This window comes from Micromys minutus (genome assembly GCF_963924665.1).
Source record: "Micromys minutus genome assembly, chromosome: 19".
NCBI classification, from domain to species: domain Eukaryota; kingdom Metazoa; phylum Chordata; class Mammalia; order Rodentia; family Muridae; genus Micromys; species Micromys minutus.
In genome coordinates, this window is record NC_137954.1 from 38,955,726 (window position 1) to 38,970,174 (window position 14,449).

A 14,449-nucleotide genomic window follows, 5' to 3' on the forward strand; every position below is an offset into this window, starting at 1 on the left:
CAGTAACACAGTCTCCTCCTTGCTGCCTGTGGATCTTACCTCCTTCTCCAACAGCATATAGTCTGCCTGCACGCTGCCATGCTTCCCACCATGATGATAATGGACTAAGCCTCTGAACCTGTCTGCCAGCCCCAATTAAATGATTTCATTATAAGATTTGCTTTGGTCATAGTGTCTCTTCACAGCAGTGAACCCTTAAGACAATCTCCTTATGTCCAAACCGCAAATATAAAATCCAACCAACACATTGAAGCAACCTGAGGTCAAAGAGCATTCTAAATTAGAAATCCACAGCCCGCCTTCCTCTGAGCCATAGTTTGGAGGGTGGAAATCAGGACTGACCTGGGGGAGTCCCTGGAGAAGCCATGGGTAGGCAGCATGTGGGACCCTGGGCTCTGAGCCAGGATCTCCACAATCTGGGTCACCAGCCACCCCGCCTTGCCAAGCCCCTGACCTTACACATCCCAAACACACTGCCATTCAGTGAATTAGTGCTGACCATGTGCACTCGCTCCTCTGTATGCTGCTTTTACCCAATAAAAGGTCCCAGTTTTTAAGGAAGAAAGGGCAGCACTCCCTCTGACTCTTACAGCTGTAATCACTAACTGAGAACCACTGGCTACAAGCCCCACCCCATCCCAGGAGGCAAGTGCTCTCAGACAGAGCACAGAAAGGGAGGCAGGGATAGGACTTCTCCACCTGGAAGTGCTCCCTGTCTCTCTTTCCCAGTATATTCTTGATTCCATCACACAGAAAAGGCAGATGTCATATCCAGGACTCATTCAGCAATAAAGCAAGCCTTGAGGGAGTCCATGATACATCCATATGCCCCTCCTCCATCACCAGACCACTAAGACATCTGGCTTTTCTGTCTTGAGATGCCAAAAACCTAAATCAGTGTTTGTGTGTGTGTGTGTGTGTGTGTGTGTAAAACTCTTTAAAAGAGACAAAGACTCACGAGCTGCTCCGCCAGTTCATAATCTAAGTCAAGCAAGTTGAGCCTCAGGGGCCTGTCATACATGAAGCCCCGCCCGAACTCCAGCTGCATCAGCCGCTCCAGGTTGGCCACACGTTCAAGACCCACCAGGATCAGGGCTTGAACACCTGTGAGAGACGAACCATTTAATACACGTCACGCAGGCATTTGAGAGCTGGATTTCTTTTTTCCTGACTCTAGTTTTGCTCTTAGGTGTTTTGTGGGGGTGGGGTGGTGGTTGTTGCTGTTCAGTTACACTTATTCATTTTGGGAGGGGAATATGAATTCCTTGTGCACACGGGACAGTCAGAGGACAATGTTCAGGAATTCAGTTCTCTTGTAGCCTTGGAACTTGAACTCAGGTTAACAGACTAGGCAGTTGTTGCTTTCCCCAACGAGCCATCTCTGGCCCATGTTGTTCACTGCTTGGTGGTCCTGGGGATCAAACCACCAAATTGGGAACATGAGGAATGAGTGCTATGCATACTTTCTATAACTGAGAGATATCACCAGCCCCTCCCCCACTTTGTAGTTTTAAGGAAAATTTCACAGTTAAAGTTTTGCTGTGATCTACATGGGTTTAATGAAACCGATTTGCTTCTTAGAAGAGTTGGGAGATTGAACTCTTTCTGAGTAACTGAAGTGACATCTGTAACATGTCACCTGTGACTCTGCAGAAATGAAGTATTAGCACATCCAACTACCACAGAAGTGTCCTCTTTGTTGTCTGGAAAGGGATAAGCTAATAAATAGAAAGGGCTTAGGTAAGTCTGGAGAGATGGCTCAAATGGGTAACAGTGTGTTCCACTCTGGAAGAGGACCCAGGTTCAGGTCCCAGCACCCACAATAAGTAGCTCACAACTGTCTGTCTCTCCAGTTCCAGGAGATCCAATGCCCTCCTCAGCCTCTGAGGACATCTGCACACACTACTTGGTATACACACACACACACACACACACACACACACACAATAGATAGATAGATAGATAGATAGATAGATAGATAGATAGATAGATAGTTGAATAGATAAATAAATACATCTTATTGAATGATAATGTGCTTGGATAGTTCTGCTTCCTGAACTTCTAAGCAGTGATTCTCAACCTTCCTAATGTTGCAACCCTTTAATAGAGTTTTTCATGTTGCTGTGACCCCCAACCATCAAATTATTTTTGTTGCTACCTCATAACTGTAATGTTGCTGTTATGAATCATAATGTAAAGATATGATATGCAGAGTATCTGACATGCTACCCGTACGAAAGGGTTCTTAGAGCCCCCAGAGGTGTCATGACCCACAGGTTGAGAACCATGGCTCTAGAGCCTCTGGCATTGGCAACTGTTTGGTAGCCAGCTAGGATATTCCAAAGCTCATCTATCCAAGCAGGGTGCTTATGCAGCCATTGGCAAGTCTGCTTGATTAGTGCTTGTGTGATTTATTTTATACTAATTATGTGTATACTAAGTTAAGTGATTAATACTGGTTACATTATATTAATTTAGTGCTCTAAATACTAAGCTGTGAGAAATGCAAACTGCTTTGGGGATGACATTCTGCTCAGCTCATCCCTGGTGTATGTGATGGCCTTGAACTCGTTTGCAAAAGCCTACTGCATTGTGGGTGTTTCCCCTGGTCAATATGTCTGAAGTTGACCTAACACCACAGCTATTCCTGGCTCAGAAGTATCTTTAGTACCCTTATGTTATAGCCCAACCAGGGAAGGAAGGGCCAAAATGGCAGGACAAGACCCTCTGATAACCCACACCCCAGGACTCCATTGACAGATCTCTCACAGTAAAGTGGCCAGTCTGCCTTGGACAGTGAAGAGGGGCTTACTTCTCACAGTGAGGAAGCCTGGAACCTACCTGCTTGCCGCAGATCCTCAGATGCTCTGTGTAAGTCAGCCAGGTCTCCATCTGCTCCATCCGTGAAATGAATGACTACCTGTAAGCAACAGAGGAACCGGGGCTCACCTACGCTGCCAGGGAGCATCATAGACAGCTGGAAGGGAACTGAGTGGTCATGGGGAGTTCAAGATCCTCCTCTATAGCTGAAGAGACTGGAGGCCAGGGGCAAGAGCAATGTTTAAATATAGGAATGTGCATCCATGTTTGATTGATCTTTTAAAACTACAAGTAACAATGACAAGAAAAGTGGTTTATTGTCATCCCTTTGTTTCTAGAAATTGTGTGTCTGCATGTGTGAGTGTGTACATGTATGTGTCCTAGGATGACCTGTATTCCCTCAAAAAACTGGTTGAAATTCTGATTTCCAGTAGCTTAGGATACGACTGCACTTGCAGGCAGGACCTTAAAGAAGCAGTCAAGCTGTGTAAGATCTCTGAGTAGCTCCTGATCTAGTCTGGTGACCTCCTAGGAGAAGATGACAGAGCCACAGCAGCCAAAAGGATGACCGTATGGGGACCCAAGGCGAAGGCTGCCATTTACAAGTCGTGCAGCAAGGCTTCAGAGCAAAGCGGCCCTGCCCAGGTCTGACTGGGTGTCGGCCTTCCAGCCTCCAGCACTGGGAGAAAGAAATTCTTGTGGTTTAAGGCACCGTGCCTGTGGTATTTTGTTTGGCAGCCTTAGTTTATAGAAAAAAAAAAAGAGTACATAGTAGGACATAATGTGTGGGTGCGTATGCATATGTTACGTGTATGTGCATTATAGTGAGTGTGTCTGTTTTATATATGTGCAGTGTGGTGTGTGCATGTATGTGTACATTATGTGTATGTGCATTGTGGTGAGTGTGTATGTCTTATATACTATACAGTATAGTGGGATGTGTGTACATGTATGTGTCTGTCATGTGTTTGTGCTGTGTGATGAGCATGTATGTTATGTCTGTGCATGGTATAGAGATGTGTGTAGTGTGTGACATGTGGGGAAGGGGGAGGCTAAGAGAAACTAACAAGAGGAAGAAGGAATATAGAATAATAACCAGTCCTTAAGAAAGTAACTCTCTTCGAAGGCACATGCTAGCAGCCCTGTTCCACCCACTGTGATGCATGCTAATCACTCAGGACAGACTTCAAGAAGCTCAGAGCCCTGCACAGGGCTCCTGGCCCTAGTCTGCTTACCTTCACAGTGTCAGGTGACGACTGCCTGAATTTGTTCTGGTACAACTTCAGCGTGTCAGCTGTGAGGATATACGGGTGCTGGCTGCGCATATTGCGAAACTTCTCGAACAAGTCTGGCTGATACTCAGCAAAGTCAAAGGCCTCCACTGGCCCAGAGGGTGTGTTGGCCACCACGGACACCCGCACAGTGGGCAGCTGGTTGCCACTGCAACTGATCCTCTGTATCTGACTGATTCTATTCAAGATGATGTCCACCTTGGACTCAAGGCCCTTCTGACTTACAAACACATTCTGATCTCGAGATCCATCAAAGCCCAGAATGACTTCCAGATTACAGGCTGTCGAAGAGAAATGCAGGTAGACAACAATATGAGATCTTCCACATGTGAGCCCAGAGAAGCAGCTAGATCTGACTCTCTTTTACTGCCCGGAACCAAAATTGTGGGCTATTTGAACATATGTTAGCTCTTTGCACAGTTTAGTTATTTGGGCAAAATAGTGTACATTTGATATTTACTGAAGTTGGTGTCTTAAGGAAAGCACTTCAGAACACAGATGCCCCAATCCAGGCAACTGATCCAATAAACATATCGAGAGGCACACGTATAACCCGGGACCAGCCTCCTCAGGAATTTCATGAATTCCAGGTCTAGGCTCCAAAACACACTATGTCTCAAAAAATACGCTTTCAAAGATAAGTGAAGTCTAAACTGTCTGGAGAATAAAACAGTGGGAGAAAAAAGTAAAACTTATAAGGCCTTGACTCTTATCCTGTTAGAACCTTCTAGAACAGTGAGTAGGTGAGCACCGAGGACAAGAATAAACGTCCAAAGCAGCCATGAGCCCCGCGGAACCCACAGGATGGCACCAAGGCCGTTCTCAGCATCAACGGGAAGAGTGAAGCTGTGTACATGACAGTTACCTTTGGAAACATCAGTCACACCAGGACAGAGGGTCTCATGCATCGCGTCATGCAGAGTCTCGAGCACCGTCTCACTCAATTCTGACAGCTCCTGTACGCTGCCCACCCGGAAGGCTGTGGCACTGTTGGAGGCTATCTTCCCCACCTCCTCAGAGTCGATGTTCCTCACGCCCACAGCAAACACCTTGACACCTTTCTGGGTGAGAGCCAGGCTCACATCCTGAGCATCCTCCACTGACTTTCCTCCCGTGATCACGAAGGCGATCTGAGGGACCCGCTCATCCAGGCGGCTACCAGCCTCAGGCACGAAGTGATTCCGCAGCAGGTGCTCAATGCCCACCCTGGTGTTGGCGTGCCTCCCTCCTTTGTAGATGACCTTGTTGATGGCATCAATAATCTGCCTTTTGGTGGAAAAGTCCTTCAGGAAGAATTCATCTGTGGGGTCTGAGTTGTACTGGACCAGCCCCACTCTGATGGAATCGCCGTCTTCATAGACCGTGTCCACAATTTCAGATGCAAAACGGAGCACTTCCTGGAAACTGTCCCTCCTAAAATTGATGGAACCGTCCAGCAGGAACACGATGTCAGCCTTCTTCTTCTCTACAAGTGAATCACAAGGAAGATGAAGAGAGCCCAGGCCTCCAGAAAAAACATGAATGCACACAATTCAAATCAAAGTAACTAATGCTTCCACTATGTTTATTCATGAGGAGCCTTTTCTCTACCACATGCCCTTCTAGCCCCATCCTACAGAAGGTACACTGAAAACTGAAAGAAAAATGACAAGTCACCTAAATAAAGAAGAAAGGAAGCATAAGAACTCAGCAATCAAGCCCTAGTTACCTAGCAACAGGGACCAGTGCTGCGAGTTTAACAGGGATGGAGCCAGAATTCTGTGGTCAGAAAACGTCACTGACCCTTATCCTTTTGGTCAAAAAGTAAAAACTATCCATCTTCTGGCAGGGACGAAGGAAGGTGTTTAGGGGCAGAGCGAAGAAGGACTAGGGGAGACCTACTACAGTGTGGGAGGCACCCCGAATTGTAGCATGAAGAAAGTGGGAGATTGCAGAATGTGCCCACCCAGCTCTGTAGTGACAGTTAAAGAACAAACAGGGATTGTGGGTCCTTCAGAAAAGCCAGCCCTGCTTGAGTGTCTGAATGAGCTTTGCCCAGAGGAAGAGCAAGGCAAAGGGAGGGGACCTGGAGAGACTGGATTAGAGCCTCATAGGTGAAAATCTGAAACATGGATAGGCTGCTGTAAGTAGGACAATCCTGGTGACCATATCAGTCCAAAGAATAAAGTGTGCCTTGATCACAATATGTAACTCACCACGAGGGATGCCCTGACTCCAAAGCCATGTCCAGTGGGGCACAGACTGACTGATTCTAGTCAATAAATGTGATACCTTGAGACAGCTACCTCAAGCCTTTCAGCCGCCCATCATTTAACCTCAAGGAAATTGAAGGATTGATGACCATACAGCTTGGGAGACATGCTTTCCTCTACAGTTTCAAATGAACTATATCCCCCAATATTTCATTTCTAATATCTGCAGACACAACCCTGAGAGGAGGAAATTATTTCCAAGAAAGGGGTTATTATTTGATTAAGACAGTTGACAGCACATTCAATAACCATGCATCAAATGGCTCCTACCTGGCCGGGAAGGAGAAGGTAAAGCTACCCCAGGAGGCTGAGGAGTAGCTCCAGAGGGTCCAAAGGAAAGCATAACCCTCTCTTCTATGTTGGGCAGCTCTCTGAATTCCCGAACTGTGAAGACCAGTCTGGGGTCATTGGTGATGGTTTGCAAGTCTGTCCTATCAATGTTCCGGTCTCCTATTCCTAAACTCACGATCCCTGAGGAGCTTATGACTTGGGCATGCCTAGCCACATCATCCTGAGACTTCCCACCCAGGAATAAAACCAAGTGTTGAGGGACCCCATCTTCTATCCGGCTCCCAGCAGACTTCACAAAGAGGTTTCTTGCCACAAACTCCAGGGCTCTGCCAGTGTTCAGGGGAGACCCTCCTTTGAACCGCAAACGCCGTATGGCTTCAAGCACATTGTTCTGTGACTTGTGGGTCTTCAGGTAGAACTCAGGGAAGACATCATTGCTGAACTGCACAACCCCAATCCTCACTTTACTGGGGCCGATGTTGAGTCGGCGAACAATCCTGCTGACAAAGTCTCGGATATGAGCGATGCCGTCAGGTTTGACCGCATCGGAGCTGTCGATTAGAAAGACTATGTCGGCAGCATCACTTTCAACCACTGTAGACCAAAGAAAAGGTGGAGTTTAGTGCTCGAGCAGCCCCTCTCTGACTTTCCCACTATGCCAGTTTCTGAAACTTGTGTAGATGACACCCATGGTGACCCAACGCTGAAGTGATATTCCAACACATGTGTTGGGCTTTTGTAAGTCAGCCATTAAAAGTTGGGTCTTCCAGGTTAGTGGTGCTTAGCAACACACCTGATGGTCTGAGTTCAATGCTCAGATTTCAGGAAAGGAGAGAGACCACTCTTAATAGTTATTCTCTGGCACACAAACACATAAACACACACACACACACACACACACACACACACACATACACACACATGCACATATGTGGGCACAAACACATACAAACACACATATTAAACAAAAAAAATGGCATTCTAAACGCAGGTCATAACTACTTCTTCAAATGTTTTAAGTCATCCAAAACTTTCTCTAAGATAACTTTTTGTTTGTTTGCTTGTTTTTGGCCTTATAGCCTGGGTTACCACTAATTTAAAAATTAGCAATTTAAACTCCGATAGCCACAGGATTATAAATGAGCAGAGAAACTGGGATCTTCCTCATGGGAAAAGAGAGAGACTGCTGAAGTCAATGTCATCACTGGACTGCTGTGCGCAGAGTCTGTATGCCCTTCGGCTCCAGCCCCCATCTTTCTGTGCCACACTGACAGAAAAAAGCCACCTTATTAGCAGTGTCTCCTGGTATTCTTAGGCTGGTAGGAAAGACATTAAAACAAAGAACCCTCCATGTTTAATTCTTTTATGAGCTGGTTGGTTTTTGACAAACTAGAACCACTCTGGAAAGAGGAAATGCTGGCCTGTGAACAAGCCTGTGGGCAAATTTTCTCAATTAATGATCAGAGTGAGAGCCCCCAGCCCCCAGCCCACCGTAGACGGTTTTACACCTAGGCAATTTTTGCCAGACGGTATAAGGAAGCAAGCCGAGCAAGTCATGACGAGCATGTCAGTAAGCAGCACTCCTCCATTGTACTTGTCTCTGACGAGCATGTCAATAAGCAGCATCCCTCCATGGTACTTGTCTCTGACGAGCATGTCAGTAAGCAGCATCCCTCCATGGTACTTGTCTCTGCTCCTGCTTGACCTCCTACCCTGACTTCTCTCAATGACTAACTGGAGTCAGGACATATAATCCAAATAAAGACAAGCCTTTCTCTCCAAGGTGTTTTTAATCATGGTGTTTAGCACACAAAAGGAAGCAAGCTAAAACACCTTTTAATGGGGGAGGGTCACTGATCCTGGTCTATTTTATATCAAAAATACTGCAGGAGATACACACATTTTCTCTTCCATTTCTCTGTCACTGAACATTTGGGTTGGTTCCTTAACTCACTATTACACAGAGTGATGAAATGCACACTTCTGGTGTGTTTATCTGGAGTTTCTCAAAGAAGCACCCAGAAGTGGTATGTCCAGATTGTATGAAGACGTCATCTAGTTTTTTGAGAAACCTTAATAAAGGCCTCCATAGTGGTTAAACCAGTTTACACTCTCACCAGGCACACATGAGAGCACTGTTTTGTCCACATTTTCACCAGAATTTGTTGTTATTCATTTTTTTAATAGCCATTCTGGCTGGGGTAAGAGTCTAAAAAAAAAAAAATATTTTTTTCAGGAAAGTAGACACCCCTAGAGATGTTAAGTGAGTTACACCAGTCTCAGAAGAACTATTTTCTCTCATTTGTGGTTTATAAATAAACATAAAACCATAGAGATATATATGACAGAGAAAACAGAAGGTAAACTGTCTATAACAGTGGTTCTCAACCTGAGGCTCATGACCCCTTTGAGGTGTTGAATGACCTTTTCACAGGGTTTGCCCAAGACCATCAGAAAACATAGATATTTACATTATTACTCATAACATTTGCAAAATTACAGGTCTGAAGGAGCAAAGAAGATAAGTGTATAGTTGAGGGGGTGGTCACCAAGCGTGAGCAACTGTATTAAAGGATCTCTGCGTTAGGAAGTTGAAAACCACCTATCTAAGGAGCGCAAAGAGAAGGGTGTAAGAAAAGGGAAAGTAGCTAGATATGAGGGTATGTGTTCATCCTACAATATATACTAGTGTTAAAGCTTTAACACATAAGCATGCGCATAAGTGATCAAGCAGCCCCGCCTCCGCACGCAGCCCCGCCTCCGCAAGCAGCCCCGCCTCCACAGGTTTTACCTGAAGTGGGATATCGAGTACTGGCCAGGATCTGCTGGATCTGCTGTGAGGTTAGAGTGGTGATGGGCGTCAGCAGCTTCTGCTCCAGTCTGGGCAGCTCCCTGAAGGTGCTCACAGAGAACACGTACTCAGGACTCAGGGAGATCTTCACCAGCTCCTCTTCGTCTGTGTGCCTGGCTATGGTGAGAGGGGCCACGCCGAACTGCTTGAGTTCCACCGCTGAGTCGTCGACCTCATCGTCAGACTTCCCAGAAGAAATAAGGATTAGGAACTGCGGAACACCCTCTTCTATCCGGCTCCCCAGTGGCCTCTGGAAGATGTTCTTCAGCACATACTCCAGGGCATTTCCAATGTAGACCTGCCTCCCACCCTTGGGCCGCAGCCTGCGCACAGCGTTCTGTACTTCATCCTTGCTGAAGTGGGCGTTCAGAGGAAACTCCATCTTGGAGTCCTCACTGAACTGGATGACAGCTACTCGGGTGGTGTCAAAGCCTATGTCCAGGTACTCGACCAGCCTCTCAATCAGGGTGCGGATGTGCTGAAACTCGGGGCTGGCGTTCTGGGATCCATCGATGAGAAAGACTACGTCTTTCTTGTTACCAGCACCTGAAAGCAGACATGACCTTGGTCTTCAGTTTCAAGGGCACTAGATAGACTCCAATCATCCTTGAGCTATTTCCTAGGCTCAGTCTGTCATCGGATCTGTGCCCCGTGGGTGAGACTCTAGTATCAGGCACTATAGGGAAAACACCCAAAGAAGGAGCAAGTCCTGTGTGTTTCCACATCTGAATGCCAAACGACAGAGGAGCCATCAAGAGGCATAGAAAGGTGAGCCCAAGGGAGGCAGAAACCAAAGAGTTGTTTTCGGAAGGAGGCATCCGCTGTGGTAGGCACTGCCCACTGGCCTAGCACCAGTGTTTCCAGCCAGCCACTGGGACTCTGGAGAAAGCACTTTCTGAGGAAGGCTGAGCAATGAGTTCCACAGAAGGAGAGACTCAGTGCAGAGCACATGTAAACCTTTTAGTGGTGCAGGCTCTTCTAAGGTCCCTGAGAGAATGGGTCTGAGCAACGCGCTCATCACAAGAAGAATCATCCAGAACAATGGAGGATGGAGCAGGAATGACCAGAGCAGGGCAGATGAGACATGAAGAGGGTGTGCTGAGCAGGTTCAAAAACTAGGGTGGACGTAGAGACAGGCCACCTCGGGGTGGGAGTGGAGGGGGATCACTCTGAGAAGTGGAACCATCACCGGGAGGGACCCAGAGGAACTTCTGAGCGTTCCCTAGGAAGTGAGACTCAGGGTCTGTGGCTGAGAGCAAGGCATGGGGAGACAGGTGTGGAGGAAGCTGGATGGGAAAGGGGGCGGGGAGTACCGAGTGGCCACTCAGACATGTGGGAGAGTGAACAGAACCAAGCACTGTGGAGGCATAGGTCTGGATTCACAAGAAGGAGGTTCTGTGAGCACACACACATGCACCCACCCATACACACATACAGGAGCCTTAGGGCCTCGAGGTGCATCATAAAAGACACCCCTATAGTCCAACGGGGTTCAGAAATGCTACATTCCTCTACTATGTCAGATATAGATAAAGAGAGCAAGACAGACGGACAGACAGAGACAGAGACACAGACAGAGAGACAGAGATTTCCTCCAAATGTACGTGAGTGTGAACATCTTAAATCTCTTTACGTAAATGTATAGAGAGCACACTGCTCTCTCCTGAATACCAGGGAAAAGCTGACCCCCTCAGGATGTGCAAATCCATTGTACAAATCCTGACTCTAACTTTCACATACATTACTCCCTGCCTTCCTTCCCTGCTCCCTCCCTTCCCCACTCATGAAAATACTGAACCACATCTGTCTCCTTCAGCCCTGTGACCTCCCTGCCTGAGTGCCCAGGAAGGGGGTATGGCCCTGGGCTGTCTTGCACTGAGGGTGAGAGCATCTTGGTCTCTTTCCTGATCTTAGATCTCATTCAGGTTTATTATGCCGAGGACTGGAAGGCCTCCTCACAGTTGGGACACCTCTCAGCTTCAAGCAAATGTCACGCATGGGTGCCAAAGATAAAAATATTTCAGAGACTTGGCAGAGCAGAGCCCCTGTGATCAGGCTCCTCTAGATGACAGAAGGCTACTGCTTGCCACTTAGGTTGGACACTCAGCAATGTCCCTTCCCCCTAGGCCCCTCTGTAGAGCCCGGATCTATGTCATGTGCATATGCTAGCTTGGATGCTTTAAGTTGACCGCAGACATGAATCTTAACTTTATTGCTTGACATCTCAAAAAAAGAAACTATAGTTCCTAGCTTTTCTATACATGCTGTGTGGCAGAGGAAACAAGATCCAAGCGCTTTGTGCCTCACAGTCTGAGCAAGTAGCTAAGGTGATTATGTGGAGAGAAACTGAAAGAATCCACTCCCGACCTCTCACCTGCACTTGGTGAAGGTATCAAAACAGGTTTCAAAGTGCTCAGCTCCTCACGATTAAGCTGGATCACCCTCTCAGAGATGACCTGCTGTATCGTCCCAAGCTCCCGGAAGGTGGGGATGGCCACAGCAAAGTCGGGGATGAAGGAGATGGTCTGCATTTCAGAGATGTCAGCATTCCCGATGCCAATGCCAATGGGCACAGCCCCGCCCTGCTTCAGGACCACCGAGGGGCCTCTCACATCATCGCCTGACCGCTCCGCCGTGAGAACAATCAGGAGCTGAGGAACACCTTCTGCTATCCTGCTCCCAGTAGAACTGGTCAGGATATTCCTTAACACAAAGTCCAGTGCTGCCCCTGTGTTGGGGGTCGGGCCACCCAGCAGCGTCAGCCTGCGGATGGCACTGATGACACCCTGCTGGTCCATGTGGGAATTCAGGTAGAACTCCGGCCTGGTCCGGTCACTGTACTGCACCAATGCCACACGCACCCGGTCGGGACCCACATCCAGGCTCTCCACTACCCTCTGCACAAACTCCTTTAGCAGAGGGAAGCCACTCCGGACACCCTCCGAACCATCAATCAGAAACACCACATCCTTTTCACCTGAAATTGAAGGAGAACATCTGGTGACGAGCGTAGGACTGGGCACAGCAGCCGGTCAGACAGAATTCATCTGCCTTCTCTGGTGTCTTTAGTTTTTAATGAATGTAAATACATTAATAAGAGCCACTTAAAGCATATCGCTTGACCCTCTGTCCAAATGAAGGCCATTTAGCCATAAGTATAGACACAGCGTATGGCTTTATTATCAGATAGGAACTTTTTCAAGACATAAGCTAATGATATCTAAACCTCGATAAGGCATCTGATGGCAAAATATTCTAGTGCTTAAAAAAAAAAAAAAAAGCTATTCACCAGTATCTTTCCTTGTTCGCCTAGGAATACCTGTAATTTTTATGTTCTATATAAGCCCTGGAAGGGGTTCATCTGAGAACCTAGAGCTAGCAGCTTCTGCTAGAGATCTGAAGCTAGAGATTGGGATGGTGGGGGCGGGGGCAGCTTGCTGAACCATACCTGATACAGGGCCTGATGTCTGTTCAGCTTTCAGAAGGCTCACAATCTGCGTCTGGAGGTCCCCGATCTTAGGGAGTGACTCTACAGTCAGGATAAATGCAGGGGATGGCACAATCTGCTCCAGTTCATCGGGACTGGCAGTCTTGGCTTGAAAGATGAAAGGTATCACTCCTCTCTGCTTCAGGGAGCTCGCAGGCCCGGCCACAGCATCTGTTGACCTTCCTGCAACCAGCAGCACCAGGAACTGTTGCACATTATCCTCGATGCGGCTGCCAGCCGACCTCACAAAAATGTTCCTAAGCGCGTAATCCAGGGCAAAGCCCAGGTTGAGGGCTTTGCCTGTCTTTATCTTCATCTTCTTCACGAGATTAAGGATTTCAGCCTTAGTCTGGTGCTCACTGAAACGGGACTCCACCCTGACGTCGTCACTGAACTGAGCTACCGCCACCCGGGTCCCATCCGGCTTCACATCAAGCTCCTCAATGATCCTGTAGAGAAAGTCTCTGACAGTAGGGAACTGGCCCATGACATTGACTGAGCCATCAAAGAGGAAAAGAATGTCCCGCTTGCTCTCTACGAGGGAAACAGATGGACACAGTAAGTGAAGAGACCCTGACACCAAGTGCATTCTGCCTTGAACTGCCATGTGATGTGGAAGTTCACCAAATTCAAATGGCATCACTGTACCATCAAGGGAGAAGAACAAAGCCCCTGCCAATGGCCTCTGCTGTTCCAGACCAGCACAAATTTGCAAAGGAATAGCACTGGTCTGGCCATTCTATCAGTCCACCACTAGACATTCTTGACAAAGTAAGTTGCTAGAGAGCCTGCCCACCCTACCCTGTTCCTGCAGCAGGTTAGACTATTGAGAATAGACAATGTTTCTTTGTTGTTACAGATAAAAGCATGAAAACTGTTCCTTTCTACACTTCTCCCTGAAAACTATCCTCTATCTCCTGTGACAGAGGCCAGTAACAGACTAACTTCCCACTGACATCTGGGTTAATGTGTGGTGGTTTGAATGTGCTTGGCCCAGGGAGTAGCACTATGTGGAGGTGTGGCCTTGTTAGAGTAGGTGTGGCCTTGGAGGAGGAAGTGTGTCACTGTGGGCGTGGGCTTTAAGACTCTAGTCCTAGCTGCCTAGAAACCAGTCTTCTGTTTGCATTTGGAACAAGATGTTGAACTCTCTGCTCCTCCTACACCATGTCTGCCTGAGCACCACCATGCTGCTATCTTGATGATAATAGACTGAACCTCTGAACCTGTAAGGTCAAGAGTTAAGACTCAAAATGTCACCTGTGGAGCTTTGAGGGGTGGGCAATCCAGACTTCTGCAAACATTTTCAATTTACCAAAACTGGGCCATAGAAAACATGGGGGGCAGCAAGGGGGCACACCTTCATGTAAATAGCATCTCAAACAGTTCTGAGAACTACTCTAGTGAGACAGACACTGGTTCAGGCTTGTGACTAAAAGCGTCTGAGTGAAGGCGGCAA

General features: G+C 47.4%; 1 protein-coding gene across 4 annotated transcripts in view; it reads right to left on the reverse strand.

Moving 5' to 3' along the window:
• The window catches only part of COL6A3 (collagen type VI alpha 3 chain), a 75,755-nt gene that overhangs the window by 29,123 nt on the left and 32,183 nt on the right, over nt 1–14,449 (reverse strand). For all 4 annotated transcript variants that reach the window (XM_080933076.1, XM_080933075.1, XM_080933078.1 and 1 more), the window contains 8 exons: nt 12,955–13,527; nt 11,881–12,483; nt 9,447–10,052; nt 6,635–7,249; nt 4,978–5,577; nt 4,056–4,393; nt 2,842–2,920; nt 959–1,104 (listed from right to left, as the gene is read on the reverse strand). In XM_080933076.1, coding sequence (XP_080789202.1) covers nt 959–1,104; nt 2,842–2,920; nt 4,056–4,393; nt 4,978–5,577; nt 6,635–7,249; nt 9,447–10,052; nt 11,881–12,483; nt 12,955–13,527 — 3,560 coding nt within the window. The remainder of the gene's footprint in view (nt 1–958; nt 1,105–2,841; nt 2,921–4,055; nt 4,394–4,977; nt 5,578–6,634; nt 7,250–9,446; nt 10,053–11,880; nt 12,484–12,954; nt 13,528–14,449) is intronic.